General features: G+C 42.2%; 1 protein-coding gene across 1 annotated transcript; it reads right to left on the reverse strand.

Annotated features, from left to right (window-relative positions):
- Positions 1-12705: 12705 nt before the first annotated feature.
- Positions 12706-19744, reverse strand: zmat1 (zinc finger matrin-type 1). The gene is made up of 7 exons (XM_080847533.1): positions 19535-19744; positions 16466-16560; positions 15991-16074; positions 15643-15787; positions 15177-15443; positions 14786-14876; positions 12706-14697 (listed from the first exon to the last, which is right to left on the reverse strand). The coding sequence occupies exons 1-7, from the start codon at positions 19677-19679 to the stop codon at positions 13515-13517; spliced, it is 2010 nt and encodes a 669-aa protein (XP_080703659.1). The 5' UTR covers positions 19680-19744; the 3' UTR covers positions 12706-13514.
- Between the last annotated feature and the right edge of the window lie 372 nt (positions 19745-20116).

A 20116-nucleotide genomic window follows, 5' to 3' on the forward strand; every position in this document is an offset into this window, starting at 1 on the left:
ACTCAGATTACATCGTCTTCCTGCCTAATATTAACTGAAAATCAATTAAGATGTTAAATGTTAAACACATACAGTAAAACAATATTTTTTTCTCTCAGCGTCCAGATGTACCAGATGTACAGCAGCACGTTGCGCATGCTGTATCTATGATGTGCTTGCAGTCACACACACACACACACACACATACATACACACATTAGCTCTTGCATCTTTAACTTATTTAAGCACCATGTCAGTTGTCTTTTATTACTTGTAAATTAATATGAATAAATTCAATTGAAATAAAATTAAACTGGTTTCATATGTGAATGGCTACGTACTGTTGATTTAACTAAAGAAAACACAAACTTGGAAGATCTTACTACTTTCTGGAAATAGCAAGATCCTCAAAGTTTGCAATACATTTCTGAAAGCGACAGTATGCAGGAATGTGCCACTTAAGGTATGTTTTTATAGTCAACTAGCTTTAGTATAAACGTTAAATCTATGTTGATGGTATATGGTAAAAGACACATGTTTTAACACACGTCTCCTTTGCACTGCACAGTACTGTGGTCAGGGTTCGAAGCCCTTGCATAAATGTAAGAAAAACTATAACAGCACAGTGTTGCCAATTTTGACGCCAAATGACACCAGTTAGAAAGCTAGCAGGCTTTTATCAGTACCAGCTGTGCTGTTGTTGGTGTGTGTATGCCTTTAAGAAAATAGCTCACTAGTCTTAGACCAAAACCCATTACTGCTGCTGTAATGGTTCATCAGTGTCTGAATATAAGTTGTTTCCTTATATGTATGTATATGTTTGCATGTTAGTTTTTTATTGTATATTATACTGTAAATGTTTCTATATCCCCATCAGCTACATCTGAGTATGTGAGTAAATCAATAAATATAATTATGTATATGTGAATTGTACAAAAATATAAATACAACACGTTTTGATTCCATGATTTATTAAATCAAAGGTCATGTTATTTCTTAATGCTCACAAATATTATGCACAACTCCATCCCTGTAGCTGTACATGACATGTGCAGTATCGATGGTTTTCTCCATTGCATGAACTGATTTCCTATATGAACTGTTACTCTGTAAAATCTTTTAGATTGTTCCGTTTCTTGATTTTATGATTTATAATGTATGTATACACTACAAATGTTCAACAAATGAAATGTAGTGCCTTTTCCAATTACTGATACGCATTAGGCAGCCAAGAGGTTTTTCATGTAAGATTTCAAATTGATCATTATTTTACTGTTGACCGCTGTGTTCGTGCCACTCTGCGCTGTACTGCATAGGACATTGGACAGTTAAAAAAACTTTCGCGGAAATTAAACTGTCAAAATACCCTCTAGCTCAACTCACAACACTGTGTTTTTTGTTCTCTTTCCTTCTTTCTTTCTTTCTCTCTCTCTCTCTCTCTCTCTCTCTCTCTCTCTCTTATTCTCTCCTCCTCTCGCTCTGCCTGTGGCATGGTCTGTGGTCTACCTGCGGTCTGTTTGTTTCTGTGCAGAGACGTCAAGCTCAAAGCTGAGCGCGTGATGAAAGAGGGCGAGATAACGTCTCGTGGTGCTTTTTCTCAGCCTCCGCCTTTCTCTCTCTACCATTTTTATTTGGTTTCTTTCTCTGTCTCCATCTTTTCAATGTACAGGAAGAAGTCCTGTGCATCTGTGAAAACTGAAGATGACACTTAACCCAGCTGAGAAAACTATCCTCTGGGTCTGGCTTACACCTAACCCTCACTAGTCCATGAACTTAGTGTGTGTGTGTGAATGCAGGTGTATGTGTGTGTGTGTGTTTGTGTGTGTGTAACTAAAATGATTGCAGTGTGATTGTGTATTTTGTCTGAATAAACAAAAACATTTTCAGAAAGGTTTCATTTTCAATGTGTTTAGTAGACTGTAGATGAAATGGGCTGTGCAGAATGGGCACACACAGTGCGCCCGTGTGTGTGTGTGCGTGTGCGTGTGCGTGTGCGTGTGCGTGTGTCTGTGTCTGTGTGTCTGTGTCTGTGTCTGTGTCTGTGTCTGTGTCTGTGTCTGTGTCTGTACATGCAAAAATAGGTCTGTTTGTGTGAATCTGACAAAAACTCATTCAAAGAAGAACAAATTATATTCTGCATTGATAGCTTTATTAAACAAGTGCCAAAGTTCGTACAAAAGATATAAAAGTAACTGTACATATTAATGTAGACTGCAGCATGAAGAGATGTGCTGTCATTTAATCATCATGAAATACATGCAAAAGACAAACTGAAAAGATTTAATCTGGGAGTTTATCAGAAATGAAGACAGGGGAATCCAATACATAAAATCAAGCACCCAGCCAATGGAGGGAAACTGAAGCATCACTATCTGCAAGACAATATTAAACCGATTATTCAACACATTTATTATAGAGTATAGAGTTTCAGTTCAGGTGAGTTGTATGGAGGAGAGTGAGTGTTAGTGGGTAGGTGTAACTTTCTGTTTGAAGGACCTATTATGGTGAGTGAATAAGTGTGTTTGTGGTTGCGTGTGTATCTGTGACAGTGTGTGAGTGTGTGTGTGTTTGAGAGAGAAAGAGAGAATGTGTAACACAGTAGGAAAAACCACTTGCCTGATTGACACTTCAGTCCACTTATCCAAGCTGCTTTCCCCTAAAGGCAGACACACAAACACACACACAGCTCATTAGAAACATACTCACACTCAAAACAAGAGGATGAAGAGAGGATGCAGAAATCCCTCTTCGAAAAGAGTCTGCCACCACAAAAGAATGCATTGCCACCAACCATTCAAATAAATTCTACATCATCACATACGGTATATTCTGAGCCTATGCAACAGAAATCAGCAAACAATACTAATATGGCATATTGCAGTGGTATTTGGTGCGTGTCGAATAGATGAATCTAATTGTCATGTTGAGCCAGAACGGCAGGCCTTGGTTAGAAATTCAGGGAATACTTTCACACACACCCGCAACCACACACACATACTCACACACACACACACACACACACACACACACACACACACACACACACACACACACACACACACACACACACACACACACACACACACACACACACACACACACACACACACACACACACACTCACACACACACACACAGTAGATATACTACTTGTAACTTACTTCACAAACTGGTGTCTGCATTTCTTGGGCAGTCCTGGTTATACACACAATACGAAACAAATGTTAAGGGACTACTACTGATATAATTCCAGAAATACATGCAAACATGAAACATGTTATGGTTCTAGTACTGATATAATCCAGAATAAAAAGGATGACTTATTTGGCCTCTAAGAGTGTATATCTGTGAGAGGTGTGGACAGATACTCACGGCTAAAATAATACACAACAGCAACCAGAAGCACGGCCAGAACAATGAGACCTCCTGCGAGTGGCCAGAGAACCCATTTTCCACAGCCTAGAACACAACCACACATACATTACATACATAACATTCAAACACACACACACACACACACACATTACATATTGTTTGGGATATTTATATTGTATTTAGTAAGGTTATTTAGGTGATTATATGTTTATTACATGTAAATTATGTTCAGAGTGTACGTCATGTTTTTGTTCTGTCATACTAATGTTATGTTATGTTATGTTAGACTCTTAGGCGGTGCCTTGTCTTAAGAATTTCAGTGCCCTGTCTGACCCTGTGTCATTTTGTGCATCTGACAAATAAAAGATTTGTAACTTGTAACTTGTAACATACATACACACACATTACACACATGTGTAAGGGATAATGTACAGTGCATCAGCCATTCTTGAAAAATAAATCCTGACAGGCCAAACTCAAAGACATACAGCGGACTATACCTGATCGCGCTTATTATACAGTAAGTTGCCAAAATGATGAAAGGAAATTCTTTGTAATGTTTCATGGGAACGTAACACAAAAGTCCTTCATGCAAATGGAATTACAGGTGTTGAGTAGCAAAGTATTGCCTGCTGACTTCAAATTAAGATGAATTTCTGTTACCATATGTCAACAGACTACTTCAGGAATGATGTGAAAGATTTGAATCAGAAGCATAAAACCTGTTGCCAATGGCAATGGCCATTATTCATTTTCAAGAAATATCAGAATGTTGCGATGGCCCATTAAATTCAATGGAACATTCTGCAGCATTCTGAAGAGCTCTACATACTAATTACATACATATGACATACTTCCACCTAAAAGTCGAAAGTGTAACACAAAAAAGCACTTCCATTATATCATGCATAGCCTATAATACATATGCGTGAAACATTAAACACATATTCCACCTTGGCAATAGAACAGGCACTCATTCAACATCCCTATCACACTTGCCAAAAATCACACGTATTGAAAGAACGTATTGAACGTACACAACACATCTGGTAGAATGTTTAGAACATAAATAATACACAATCTGCATCACAATATTAGTTATTTTTCACACTGGACATGGATTATTTTCTTTCTAGACATATTAATCCCCACACATGCAGACACACACATGCAGACACACACACACATTCAAACACACGCTCAGAGATTGTGCCTACCTTGTGGAGGGCGATAGCTGAAACAGCAGGAAGGGCCTTGTTTCGGCTTGTACCTTTTCGGTGTGGTCGTCTTGGGGTTGGTTTTGGGTTGTTTGGTGGGGAGTGTCTCTAAGTGGGCAGAGACAGGGAGAGAGACGAGGACTCAGTGGGGAAACACTACTCAACGATAGCATTGTAAGCAAGTAGAGGAAGGCATGTGTATTCTCAACTGGGGGAGAAAACATAACAGTCAAACAAAAGAGCCAGTAGCGCATGATCAATTAGTTACTGCTAACCTTACACTACTAGCACAATTATCAATATTATTATTGATTATTGACAATCATTATAAAAAGTCATAATAGTTTTGCTTGGTGAAGAAACCAAGCAAGCGAGAGAGAAAGAGATGAGATGAAGTATGAGATGGACAGATAAAGGCCTTCAGGTAGTAGAGAGTGAATCCTCCATAAAGATGACTCCAGATTTTTCTATCTATCTATTATCAATAGCATGGACTGAAATGTATTAGTAGGGTGTAACACCAAGCAGTTGGGGAAAACAAACATTTTAAAGATATACAAGGTCAAACCGTCTGATGCCTGGATCTTATTGGTGATTGTGGGGGCCAGTGATGGTGAAGAAACCAAGCAAGCGAGAGAGAAAGAGAGAGAGAGAAAGAGAGATAGAGGGAGAGAGAGAGAGAGAGAGAGGGAGAGAGGTAGACACAGAAAAGCATGGGGAGATCATGAATGAGAGAGGAATTGCTGAAGAAAAAGTCAGAGAGAAATATGCAGGGTGAAGTAAGAAATGATGGATGAATGTTGGAAGTAATGGAAAGGAAGAGACGGAAAATCGCAGAAGAAAAAAAGAGAGAAAGAGAGAGAGAGAGAGGATTCCCTTACCCCCGACTCGAAGCCTCCATCCACGGAACGGTGTTTGCTTTGGGAAAAAGCAGGAGTACCAACCAGCGTCCTCCAACCGCAGGTCACTGATTGTGAGGGTGTAGCTCTTACTGCCCCCCGGGCGACCCTGAACTCGCCCATGCAGGGATGTCTTTGCGACCTCCTGAATGCCAGCAGCATTGACGACCAAGAGGTGCTCGTACACGCCGTCACTCGGGCGGATCCTGTACCAGTTGATTTTTTGCGTTGTCGTGTCTTTACAGTCACAGGTCAGGGTTATGTTGGACTTTGTGGCTGGGTACAACTCAGTCACTGCAGCCAACACTGGGATAGAGAGAGAAGATTGAAAATGACAGTGAGGGACGATGAGAAGAATCGAGAGGCAAAGAGAGAGAGAGAGAGAGAGAGAGAGAGAGAGAGAGAGAGAGAGAGAGAGAAAGAGAGCTGGTGTTCTCAAACCAGCCCATGCAAATCCAAACGCACATGATTGAGGTCAATGTGATTAGATGTGTGTTCAGCTAATCAAGAGTGGCAGGAAGGTATGGAGTGTAGGGGCAGATTTAAAGCATGCAGAGGCAGGAAGGTATGGAGTGTAGGGGCAGATTTAAAGCATGCAGCGGTAGGAAGGTATGGAGTGTAGGGGCAGATTTAAAGCATGCAGAGGCAGGAAGGTATGGAGTGTAGGGGCAGATTTAAAGCATGCAGAGGTAGGAAGGTATGGAGTGTAGGGGCAGATTTAAAGCATGCAGAGGTAGGAAGGTTTGGAGTGTAGGGGCAGATTTAAAGCATGCAGAGGTAGGAAGGTTTGGAGTGTAGGGTCAGATTTAAAGCATGCAGAGGTAGGAAGGTTTGGAGTGTAGGGGCAGATTTAAAGCATGCAGAGGTAGGAAGGTTTGGAGTGTAGGGTCAGATTTAAAGCATGCAGAGGTAGGAAGGTTTGGAGTGTAGGGGCAGATTTAAAGCATGCAGTGGCAGGAAGGTAATGGAGTGTAGGGGCAGATTTAAAGCATGCAGAGGTAGGAAGGTTTGGAGTGTAGGGGCAGATTTAAAGCATGCAGAGCAGGGCGCCTGCAGAGGTAGATGCATTGAAAGCCTGCGACGGAGAAAAACAGTGGAAAAATCTTCTACCAGTGAAAAATTACAAATAATGACAAATAACAAATCTCACATTGCCTGTTTACATACAATACGACTGAAATTCATTTGAAATGAGAAAATGGATGGATGCCATCAGGACCACGAGTGTGCTAACTGCCAAACGATGCCCTCTACTACATCTGATGTCCCAGGACATGGTCCATCGTAATAATAATACCTTCAAAGTCTGGGGTGATCACACAGCAACAGGACATTCAAGCTCTCAACTATCACACAATCACATTTCCAGGTTTGTTCGTTTGTTCGAATTCCTACTTCTCCTACTCATAGCAACGCAGGCTCTGTCAGGAGGGATATTATTTCAAATTAACTGAATTCACAAATATATTTAATTTAATCGAATATATGCAGAGATTCCGCCTGAGCCAGCTGCATGAAGGAAAACAAAATAAGTGTTTCAACTATTGTGATATTCTAGGTATTCATCAAATATACTGTTCCGCGCTTAATTGGTTTGTACGAAATACTCTTCCGACCTTGAGCGGAGCCCTATACTGGGTACCAACTAATGTCATATTTACTGTAGCAAACAATAGATGCAGTGGATGCATCAGTCTGTGTCTTAACTCAATGAATTCATCACTGGATATCAATTCAAATTCTTCACCCATCAGAACACAAATCTTTATACTTGTAAAGTCCTTGGGAATATTTATTCTATGATCCTAAAAGAGAACAGCCGTAGCACAGTGGTAACATCTCATTCCACAAAGGGGCCCAGCGGCCGCGAGGACCAAGGTTCGATTCTGGCCTTAGGCCATCTCTTAAGCCCACTCCCCATAGAGGTTAGAAAAGCACAGAACAAAAAAAACGTCCTCTTGTATACTTTGGAGTAAAGCAATCTTAAGACCATAGACGTCCCCGTCATCTGCGAAAATAACTTGATATATACAAGCGGAATGAACGCTGGGAGCCTCACCAAAGCCAAATAACACCACCGCGATTTGGTAGTCCCATTGTGAGCCAGTCTAGCCAGGGTTTCTGCAGTGATTGTGAAGTGTTTTGTAAGAGTGGAAATACAGTGGTAAGAGAGGGATTGCATCAGGTAGGTCTGTGTGGCAACACCCTGTAGGTGGCTGACAACCCTTCAGCACTGGCTGAGGAAAGAGAACAACAACAAGCACCAGGTACAAATCCTTCACATGTGCAAAACAAAATGAACATCAGTGTTCTGCTTGCTTCTGTTATACTATGTTATGTTATGGTAGGTTGTTGTGCTGTGCCTTGTCCTAAGAATGTCAGTGCCCAGTCTGACCCTGTGTCATTCTGTGCATCTGACAATAAAAAACTTGTGACTTGTGAGCGGGCACAAGTCAGCTTGATTTGTTTTCTGTTTTTAACCGTCCCCGTCGTCAAAAAAGCTGCTATCTGAAGAGCTGAGGCGCGGGACCCTTCTGGTCGCCGAGGCAGGGAAGGCCTCCTAATGGAGGAAGACCTCTGAAAATAAGCTGTAGCACCGGGTCTTGTGTACCGTCGAGCGAAGAAGAGAAGAATCGTCTGGGCAATGAACTAGTCCCAACGATCGGTAACTTTTGGACAGACACACGAGGTGGTGATGACATATAACATTAAATTATCAAGCAGCTACATTACTGACTCCGCCGATGTAGAATGAATAAAAATACAGCAAATCATTTAATGAAAGACTATTTACATTAACTCTTCATAAAACATACTGATGTAATATAATACACTGTTATACTCATTCAATTTACATGAACCTTCAATGAAGACTTAAATAAAAAATATTAAAAAAAATTGCATGAACATATGACAACCTTAGTAGAGGAATTGCTTTGGAGCTGGAGAGACTTTTTACCAGTAACTGACTGGTTTATTTTAAAAGTTTTAGAATTTGGGATAATTGGAAATACATAACTTCGTCGCAGTATTCCATCAGCGAATGATGCCTAGAAAGTGTCATGCACCTTAATGTTTTCATAACTCCACTTCATGTAGTATAACTGTATGTATGATGAATGATTGTTTATGAATAAAAACATCTTCAAATTTAATTAAAAACGTGTATAACAGCCTGTTAGGAGTTGCAATTTATAGGAACCATAAATGCACACACGTACACAGATCACAAATCCTATACAGGACAGTTTACAACTCACAGAACAATTTTTTCAAACACACCTGGAAGTGACAGAATATAATTTGCTTAGAACATACCATATTACTCCATTTTAAAGCAGAGCGCTCATCATTAAGTCTGAGGAATTGAAAGCTGAGTTGAGTTAGCTTCAAACTGGCCTAAGACGACTGCTAGCGATAAGGCCCCTGTTGTGATGTGCCTGTACGTGGGGTGTTTAAGGGGTCTTACCTGCAGTCCACAGGCCCAGGGTGACCCACAGTGTGGTCAGGCTCATGTCCAACGGCGATGGTTAACTATCTTCACTGGTGAGGATGCTGAAGTGAGTGTATGTGTCTGTCTGTCCGTCCGTCTCTCCTTCCTGCCAAGTGCTCTATGCTCACATCTGTCAGGAACTGTTGTGTTGCACTCCACAACACAGCCTCCTCTCACGAACAGCCTATCAGGACATGAGTCAGACAAAACACACAGACATACACTCACACTTCACTCTCAGTTAAATGCACACACACAAAAAAAGTGTATTCTGAAGTAATGTCGATAACACATTGACCATGATATTTTAAACAGGGGGGCAAAAAGTGTGACTTTTTGAAACTAAGACATGTTTTAATTTGCTTAACTTTCCTCATGTTTCTCCTAAAACAGAATGTTGGCTATTCTGCCTTGATCTTTTATGGAGAATTGTTCATATTTGTACTTTAAATAAAGGGGTATGCACCAGTCGTTGTATCACAGTATGAACAATTATGTTTCTCTTACTGGATCCATGAATGGTTTTTATTTATATACATATATAAATTTTCCTCCCCATCATAGTATGTATGAAGTTAAGCCAACATCATAAAGACTTTATCAGAACACAAGATAAGCTGCCCCACTAAGAACTTCCTCGTGTTCTGCGTTTAATTCTATAGAAAGAACAGCGTCACATGCGTTCTGTGTTTAATTCTGTTTAAAGAACAGCGTATTCCTCGTGTTCTGCGTTTCATTCTGTTGAAAGAACAGCGTATTCCTCGTGTTCTGCGTTTCATTCTGTTGAAAGAACAGCGTTGCATGCGTTCTGTGTTTAATTCCGTTTAAAGAACTGCGTGGCATGTGTTCTCTCCTCTGGGCCCTGTGGAACACCCAGCCCAGGTGTGTGACCTGATATTCAGCTGCACCACATACTCAAGTGCAGGGGTTTTATATCACATAGTTACACACACACACACACACACACACACTATATTGAGGTTATTTTATAAAATAAACACACACAGGTCTTTGTCTGTGTAACTGCCGGTGAATGAGACTTGCCTGTGACAAAGATCTTACAGAACGTAACCCTCCTCTATCTTAAATGTGCTCAACTGCTGAATCTTATAGAACATAGCCATCCTCTATCTTAAATGTGCTCAACTGCTGAATATTATAGAACATAACCCTCCTCTATCTTACTGTGTTTAACTGATGAATCCAGGACCATGTATGGGGTAATTTATAGAACATAACTCTCCTCTATCTTACTGTGTTTAACTGCTGAATCCAGGACCATGTATGGGGTAATTTAGGCAAAAGTTAGAATTATTATTTATTTTGCCAGATTAAACCTTTGGTTTAGCCTATGAGACTTTGACATGCGTGACATGCTAGTTTTGTCGGTAGAATGCAAAGGCTTGTCTTATTATAAAACATTTTTTAAATAGAAGGCCCTAAAATAATAACCTAAGCATCTGTATTAAATTGACCAAGCCTGAGAGTGAACATTAAGCCTGCATGTGCCGGAGATAATTGTGTAAAATACACAAAATAAGGAATCATGGTGTTTTAATCTGTCCCTTCACTGAAGTTTATGGGCCAAATATTGAATACAAAAATGAAATACAGTCTTCTAAGATAATATGTTTCACACACAATCACATACACTTATAATGCAAACATACCTGATAAATACCAACACCTGCATCAAACCTTCTATCTCCATTAGAGTTTACAGTGGGAAAACTATTCCCTTAAACATAATATACTGTTCAACCGAGCAGCAAATATAAGCACTCAACACTCTCTTTTTTTAGAGAAACACCTAACATTGGAAATGTTGTTTCACTCAAATACAAACATGCCGCAGGTCAGATTGGACATGCACTGCGATATGATGCATGAAAGCGGCAACAGCCTTTTTAGTGGTTGCTATAGCATCATCCCAATAACTAAGTCATACACGCATTAGAAATACATTACATTAGCACAGTGCAAATGTTTCAGACAGACATGAATATGGACGTGCTCTGCGAAACGTCTGACACGGTTATTCTGACTGTTGTTTTTGAAATTTCTGATGCCATTCACTCAAAAATACACAATGATGAGCTGATAGTTTCTACGTTATGTTCACAGGTGAAACTCAGACTTAGGTTTGAGTTCTGTGTGCTTGTGCGGGGGCCCGAGGTTCAAGGCTGTAGAGCTGGTACGAGTGGGTTTGAGTTTGGGCCTGGCGTCGATGCTTTGGGTTCCTCTACGGAGAGCTGTGCCTTTGAAAGCGACGATGAGGGTCGTACAGGGAGGGGAGGATGTGGGCACACAGACACGCGTGCAAACACACACGCACACACACACACATTCACAGTACTCCGGGGGTCGAGGGTTCGGCTGCGAGAGGAACAGAGGGAGAGCGACCGCAGAATTCTTTGAAAACAGATCTCACAGGGCCCCCTGCTCTGAGCCTTCTCCATAAGGCTTTCAAAAACACACACGCACTGACACACACACACACCTCTTCACCCATCTTAAAACACATAGGCAGAGAAAAACAAAACACCTACAGACACCTGAAAACCTGGAGATAACAGCATGCAGAAGAGGGCCCGACTGGGACCCTAGTGGTGCTTATAAAACCATCAAATTAATTTAGCCATTATGTCATAACATGTGTGTATTGTAAGAAATGAAGGAAGTTTCTTTGTTTCTGATGCAGCAATCTTTATTCCAATAATGTGCAGTGACAAAGCAGCCTTACTCCGGATTCAGCGGTGTAGGACTGAATCACAAGCATCCACAATTCCAGGCATATATACTGTTTTAAGACCACTCCTAGGCCTCCAAAAATGAGCTAGGCTTGTAATGCAAACAGGTCTGGCAACCTTTTGTTGTGGTATATGATAATCTGGTTTCTCTGTCTGAGATGGTTCTCAATGGCCTCCCCCATTCCCATACTATGATTAATTGCAGTCACTCACACCTCAGTTTGCTTCCTGACCCCAGGTGTCTGAGGAAATCCAGTGTGGGGCCTTTTCCTTTGTGACCATGATAAGATAACCATTTTGGGTATTCCGCTGGTGGTCACAGCAGCTGCTTGATCATGAATCTTACTGTATGTACCCCTAAATGTCCGTGTGTGTGTTTAGGCCTTCTCACACACAATGAGCCCTGAGAGAGGGAAGCCCATGTGTCATCTCATGGTCACATGAGTCAGACAGGTCAGGGTGGGATTCCCCACCCCCACAACACCTGTGCTGATGGAGACTCTCCTGAGACACACACACACACAGTTTCAATTACACAAGCAAGACGCCTTCACACACATAATCGTCAGCCTTTTCTTACTATAGGCCCACAGTAACATGGAACATGTAGGCTTCAACTGCTGAGATCAACGCTGTGGAAACACTTTTTTCCAAAAGAGAAATATGCTTGTTTTTGTCCAAGCACACTGAACTACAAGACTTCTGGATCGGACAAAATAGAGGGATATACGAGACATGGATGAGTGGTATGGGTGTGTGTGCGCACGTGTGGTGTTAACAACTAACACTGACTTTCTTTATGCAATGTGGTTGACATGGCAACAGAGTGTCCTCATTTAAACTGAGCTCTGCACCTGTCAGAACATCTGCATGCAGGAGCAAACACAAACACAGCCATACACGCACAGAAACTCCAACAATAAGCATAACCGCTTTATTAATTTACATATGTCACTGATCAGCAGATGATCAGCGTATTATGATGACTGGACTGTCTTCTGTCTGCTGTAGAAATCCAAAAAATACTGCATTCACATACGAGTTGAATCATTTCCAGGAGTCATTTGCATGTGAGAAATGGGGAATCAAATGCGATTCAGTTCATTACAAAGATCATTCTCTGTCAAGGTGCCCTGATGGAGCTTTAGTGTATTTCCCGGAATAGGTGAACTGAAACTGAGCTGGCCTGCTGACAAAATATATAAGCAGCTCATCAGCACATCCTGGGGGTAGAGCTGGGTACTACACCGCAGTTGTGAAGACAAAACCAGGGTCCTCTGAGTGAAGTGTTTCTGGCTGTGGGAACATTCCCTCCATTTGTGTGTGAAGGCTAGACTAGATTCTGGTACGCATATTAGTCTTAAGCAACAAGAATGTAAACATGATTACAATCTCGGGTCACAGAAAATTCAGGATGATTTTGCAATGATCAGAACAGCCAACAGCCAACATTCCAGCAGGGCTAAACTAAACAGCTTCTTTTGAGGACAAAGACAATAAATTAACATTTTAAGACAATGAAATGAGCCTCGGGTTATAAGGCATACTGCAAATTAATAAACAAGTGTCTATTCATCCACCTCTCCGCCATCCATCCTTCTCAAAGTAATCTGATTGACATTCGTGCTGAACCATCTATTGGGTACTGTTTATACAATACAGAAAGATAGCAAGTTAGCAAGTGTGTAGGTGGGCAGGATGCTTGTCTAGTGATTTCGGGACAGACACTTCAACCTTCTGTTGCTGCTCTACACACCTGTCCTCCGTCACCTTCTGGACACTAGCAGTGACCCCTGACCTTTCAGAAGACCTCATCCCACAGCTTCTCTTCCTCCGTTCTGGTGTCCACCTCCTCAGTGCGTTCTTTCTTCTTCTTCTCTTTCTTGTGTCTGTGTTTGTGCTTGTCTTTCCTTTCTGCCCTCTCTTCCAAGACGCCCTCTAGTGGCGCGCCCCCGCCTTGACCGTTTGCTTTATCCTCTCCCTCTTCCTCCGGTTTTCCGCTCACATCACCACCCATGTTCTCTCCCTCTCCCATCAGCAGTCCTTCCTTTTCTTCCCTTCTCCTTTTTGCTCCTTCCTCATCCACCTCTTCTTCGTGAGGTCTCTTCCTCGGCCTCTCCTTCCTTCGTTTCCTGTCCTCCCTCACCTCGCCGGGCCCCTCCTTCCTATGCCGTCTCTCTCTCTCCTTCTTCCTTTTTTCTCCCCTCCTCTCCTGCTCTACCTCTTTCTCCCCCTCTCCCTCCTTTCTCTCTCTCCTCCGACTGTGTTTCTCCCTGTCTCTCCTGTCTCTTTCCTTGTATTGTCTTCGGTGTCTTTGTCTCCTTCTCTCTCTGGAGTCGCCGCTACTGCTGCTGCTACCGCTGCTACTGCTACTACTGCTACTACTTCCACTCTCAGATGAGTCTGACCAGGAAGAGGAGGAGCTCGACCAATCAGGACTCCTCCTTCTTGCTGGTCGCCGGCCAACAGGACCTTGAGGGCGGGTCAAAGGCATGGAGTTTGGGCGGGGCTGGTTGTAGCTCGGCTCCCAGAATGCAGCCGGTGGGCCCCCCCTGCCCCTGTCCCCTCCTCTGCCCCTGTCCCCGCCCCTACCCCTGTCCCCGCCCCTACCCCTGTCCCCGCCTCTGCCCCTGTCCCCGCCTCCGCCCCTGTCCCCGCCCCTACCCCTACCCGTGCCCCTGTCCCACGCCGCAAAACGACTACCCGGCGACTGGAAAGGAGGCTGGGCCAACCGTCGAGGGGGTGAGGAAAAACGAATAGCAAAGAGAGAAGGAGGAACAAGAGGAGGAGGAGGAGGGGGAGGAAGACGGAGAGGAGGAGGAGGAGAAAGAGGAGTCTTCTCCGTGTCTTTCTTCTCTTCCTGCTCTCTCTCTTTGGGCTGCAGGCCTCGGGCCTTCTGGACGGCGATGTAGTCGGACAGCTCGTCCTGGTAGGAGTCGTACATCTTCTTCTGAGACTTGCACAGGTCCGATACCTTCTTCTCTCTGCCCACAAAAAAAACACACTCGTTAACAGACGCTACAGAAGAAAACACTTTTGTGCAGAATGCTGTGTAAATGTCAAGCGTCTTACTTGAGCTGGTGCTTGTTGCCCTGCATGTGGGCCTGGTACATCTCCACTGAGCTCAGGGTTACGCTGCATATCGGACATATCAGAGAGCTTGCTGTTAAGAGAGAGAGAGAAAAAGTTAGTGAGAGAGGGATGGAGAAAAATACAAACTATCCACACAAAGGCACACCTACGACCCATGTTTCATTTTTTTTAGGAAGAAATGTATTCTATATCTGAAATTCTTTAACTTTAAGTTTTTCAAGATCTTTGACATTAATATCAATTTTGCGAACTCAACAATGAATGTTTCGACCCAGTGATGGAGAATAAACGCTACACTGAATACTGGGGCTCGCTCGCAGCTTTGTGATGTCATTGACTGTGAGATCGCCGCATGGCGACTGGTGGGCACCTGTCTCTCCGTCCTCGCCCAGCTGCTGCAGCAAATGCTGGCGGCTCTGGTTGCGCTGGTGCTTGCGGCCGCTGTAGTGCTGCTGCGCCATCTGGGGGTTGTTGAAGGTGGCCGCGCACAGCCGGCAATGCTTATTGGGGTCGCTCAAATCCACCTCCTGTGTGGCGGCGGTGGGGCTGCCGACCTTTGACCCTGACGTGGCCATGTCATCCTCTTCCAACTCTGGCTTGTCTGGGACTTGGGGAGGGGAAGGCTGAGCCATGTCTCCTGAGGAAGGCGGAAGGTATGGTTATTGGATTTAATTGGATTGAATGAAGGTGCTCTTATGATGGAGTACGATTAGCAGTATGTGGTATCTGTTTCTGGTATAAAGCTCATCCGTATGTAATATTAGGAGGGCATATACTATACATCTCACCTGTATGTGTTTATGTAAATGCAATGAATGTAATAAGTCAAGTCATACCCTTCTGCCTTGTATCGAGAGGTCGGAATCTACGCAGGTTTTTGGTATGGATCTTCCCCTCATAGTGAGACCTGGCCACCACTCCTGAGCTGAACACCATGTTGCACAGCTCACAGAACTTCTGCTTATCCATGGAGGCTCCAGCCTATGTCACACAGACACACACACAAACACACAGACACAGACACACACACACAGACACACACACACAGACACACACACACACACACACACACACACACACACATATCAGCAATGCACAGGTGTCCAGAAATACACACAAACATACACCCCACACGCACACATAGACATCCTTTATTCAGACTCAAGCACATAAGTTGGTATTACCTGCAGGGTTGTTGTTTCTTTGTCAGGGTTCTGAGCTTTCCTGGACTGGAGGTACAGACGGACTTTCTGTGCATGCTTCTTTCCCTGTAGATAATAACACACAGCACATTATGGGACATCAATAGAGGCTAACAACAGTAATACGTCACCAGTCTGGCAGCAGGGAGAAAAAGCACTCCCATATGCACTGAATCTCTCTCTCACACAGACACTCTCTCTCTCTCTCTCTCACACACACACACACACACACACACACACACACACACACACACACACACACACACACACACACACACTCACTCACTCACTCACTCACTCACTCACTCACTCAACACACACACACACACATATGAATCATAAATCTTCACACACTCATACAAACATCTTTAACACAGAAGCACACAATAACACAGAGATACACACTGTGCATCATGCACACACGCACACACACACACACACACACACACACACACACCTCGTAATGGGAGCTCCTCTGGGACTCGAACAGCAGCACAGCCTCACATATGTGGCAATAGTCATCGGTCAGAAGGTCCTTCAAGGCATCAGAGCCTGCACCCAAACACACACACAGACCACCCACACACACACACACACACACACACACACACACACACACACAGACCACCCACACAACAATACAGTTTAATTAACAGACCAAATATAATCAAATATATCCTTCAATTTCTGCACTATCGAACTCAACTGTCTCTGTTGTTACACCTTTGCCAAAATAATTAGGTTAAGAAGTATTTTATTTCAACAGGCCAAACCCATTTTACTTTTTTTTTTAAAAGCTGAACAAAGCTCTCTGTGAGGTCACTGTAATATCGGGGTCTACATGATGACATTTCCTGCCATTTCTTGGCAAAGCTACACTAGTGGATATGGGATTGTTTTGGCCTCAATATCCTTTCAAGACTTTCAGCGCGAGATGGTGACAAAGATGGCAACACGCCCTGATTAGATCAGTCACGCTTGATTGACAGTACAGTCACCGGTGAGGCTCAGGAAGTGGTCTGTTTGGCTCAGGAAAGGGCAACAGACAGAGATTGCGTAGCGTAGTGACATTTTGATAACAACACAGTCGAAGATGTTTTGCCAATTGCTCAAGGTAATATGCTCAAATACGTTTGCTATAACATGGCAGTTAGAAAATATCTTGATACATGACAAATGATACTGGCCTGTCATGTCTTCATCTAACCACATGAGAAACTGAATTCCTTAAGCACTATAGCAAAAATGCTTCAGAGTACAAGGAAAAAAATATTACATTGAGTGCCATAATTATACAATGTAATGTTTGATTCAAAGTACATCTGACATGATAATAGAGACAACTGCAAGTAAACAATGTCCTAGATTCAACTCTTTGACTTAGTTTAATTTTTTTATTTAAATATACACCAATTTCTCATCAGGCTCCTCAGACCTGTTTTGCTCCAAGGTGTAACATTGTAGCTCAAGGTTCCATGTCTACCTTTTAAGCCTGCCATGTAATATGAAATCTCAACCTTGTCATCTAGACTTGCGGTTTCATTGGTAACTACAGAATCTGAATTAGAGAAAAATAAACATTCTAATAGTATAATGGCTAACTGTAACTATACACACAGAGAAGCGTATGTCAGCTTAGCCCCGTATCACATATGAGAAGAAACAAATGTTGTGTTTGAATCACATTGTTAAGGGGCAGCTCTGTATCCAATATCATAACAGGTGAGTAATTACACAGCACTTTTTAATATGACAGCCAGACATCAGGCAACTGGAAAGGTAAAACATTAACTTCACACCTACACAACTGTCACAAGGCATAACTAAAGTATTAATATGAGCTAAATAAATGATATTACCTGTATTTAAAAGTCTTTACTGCCATTGTCTTGAATATAAGTACGCCTAACTAATACTTTAATAGCGGTTTAATTATGTTCAACACTATTGAATTGAGAACCAGTGACCCTACAAGAGACATTTAAACAGTCATCATGAAGTATACTACTTTTATGGAGAAAAAAAAAATCATATAACTTGTAACAAACAAATTAGTCTAAGCGCTTAATTATTAATCCGAATAAATTAGTACACATATAAACCTGGGTAGCATTCATTTTAGTTTTTTTCATGATCAATTTATAATTGCCAGTCATTTTTTTTGTGAGATTCAAAATATTGGGGGAAATTTGCAATGGTTGTTCAAAAGCCTGTACCAGGAAGTGAAACCAACATGTTGTGTGCTCTACCCAGTACAAGTTCCAGTGATTAAAAAAAATAAATAGAAAAGTTCCATTCATTTCAAAGGGCCACCCCAACGTTTACCGTAAAAATCTGGCCCCCCAAATGACCAGACTGGACATTCATCTACCCCAGGGTCATTTGAGTTTGAGACCCATGGTCTAACCTGTCTTAACTTTTCTGTTATCATGTCTACAGATCATGTTAATTTGCTGCCACACTGGTCTGTCCCCACCTGGCCGCATGTGTGGCAAGTGCTCTAGCACTAATTTAAATTGCACACACTTTAAAACTGGATACTCACCAAAAGTGGGATTGAAACGCTTATAAAACGAAAATGGAAAAACCCATCCTACTATCTACAGAGGTGGAGCTACCTGTCGTTCTTTCTGTCTCTCGGTAATCTCTATCCAAGTTTTTTTTTTTCATTGAAAAGAGCATCTTAAGTCGTAGTTCACTGAGTGGCATATATGTCCAATATCCCCTTAGCACAGCATACTTCCAACATTAACTACATTAGGTAGTAAGCAGCAAATACTCAGGATGTAGAGTCCTCAGAGATTTAGACACTGCCTGCTTACTGGATGCACTCCTTATTTACTAATTAGGCCTATGCTTTAGCACATTTATAGGACTATACTCTGTGAGGTTGCAACATGAATTTACACGTTCTTATGCAAGAATGGTCGGTAATTATGTACAAGTTATAACGTGTAATTAAATTATTGCTGAAGGGGCACGGTTCCCTGATTTTATGCAGTGGTACATTTTTTAATTTAAGAGGTTGTGGACCTTCCAATTTCACCAACATATTCTTGCTTTCGAAAGTAATCTTCAGAGTGAATTTCTGGGGCCCCCTCACGACTTTTGAACAGGCTCTGCTGCATTGCAGTACGGGCTTCTCTATTAGCTAGCTAGCCATGTAACGTTAGCTGGTATTCGAGCTGCACTACTCACTCATCGCAGAGAATAAATCTACCGATTTTGTACTTTTTTCCAAGGATAATACCATAAGGTATCATTCTAAAACGCAGTTACTGACACTATCGTATCCAACGGGTGTTCAATATGGATAGTGATTTTCACTAGGCTGTCAGCTAGCTAGCTAAGGAGATTAGCCAAAATTAGCTAACAGCCTAGCAGGTTTGGGAAAACCATTAGTTACCATCCATATCGAACATCGCAGAGGATATTTATATCGGAAAGCGTTGTCCTTGCTCATATCGAAAGTACCGTTTGTCAGTAGTTGGAGTAACGTTAAAGTCTTAACTTTGGATGAACTCACCTTCAACCTGCGAACTAATGTTGTGAGTGTTTATTACTGTCTCGGCCTCTAATACAGTTGCCGAGTCTTGGTTACAAGTAACATCACTTTCAATATCACTCTCCGCATTCTGCGGAAAACAGACACTATTACTGATCTGTGACATCGTCTTGAGAAAGCCAATTCGGTGGTTTCAGTTTCTAAACATATTCTAAGGCCTACTTCGGCATAATTAGCATTAACAGTCACTAGCTCACTCTAATATGGCTGTCTGTGAACAACATGCACTGAGTCGACTCGACTCTCAAAGCAGTTCTTCTTCTACTAAACAGATTTCACGTCACGAAGTAGGTGTAAGTGCGCCATCTATTGTTGTGGCTTTGTGACCATCAGCAGCTTCCTAAGTAAACATTTTTGACCAGAAGTGTAATTTCCATTTGTTGATTCCACTACATCAGCCACAATACCCATAATCAATGGTGAAAAAAAAACAAAAAAAACATTTCTTAAAAACTAATGATGATCAACGACGACGCCAGTCCACAATGACGTTTTTGTCTTAACTCCACCCCGAAAACAACGCGGACAAGCCCTGGGAACCTC

Source organism: Sprattus sprattus, assembly GCF_963457725.1.
Source record: "Sprattus sprattus genome assembly, chromosome: 11".
Classification (NCBI taxonomy): Eukaryota; Metazoa; Chordata; class Actinopteri; order Clupeiformes; family Clupeidae; genus Sprattus; species Sprattus sprattus.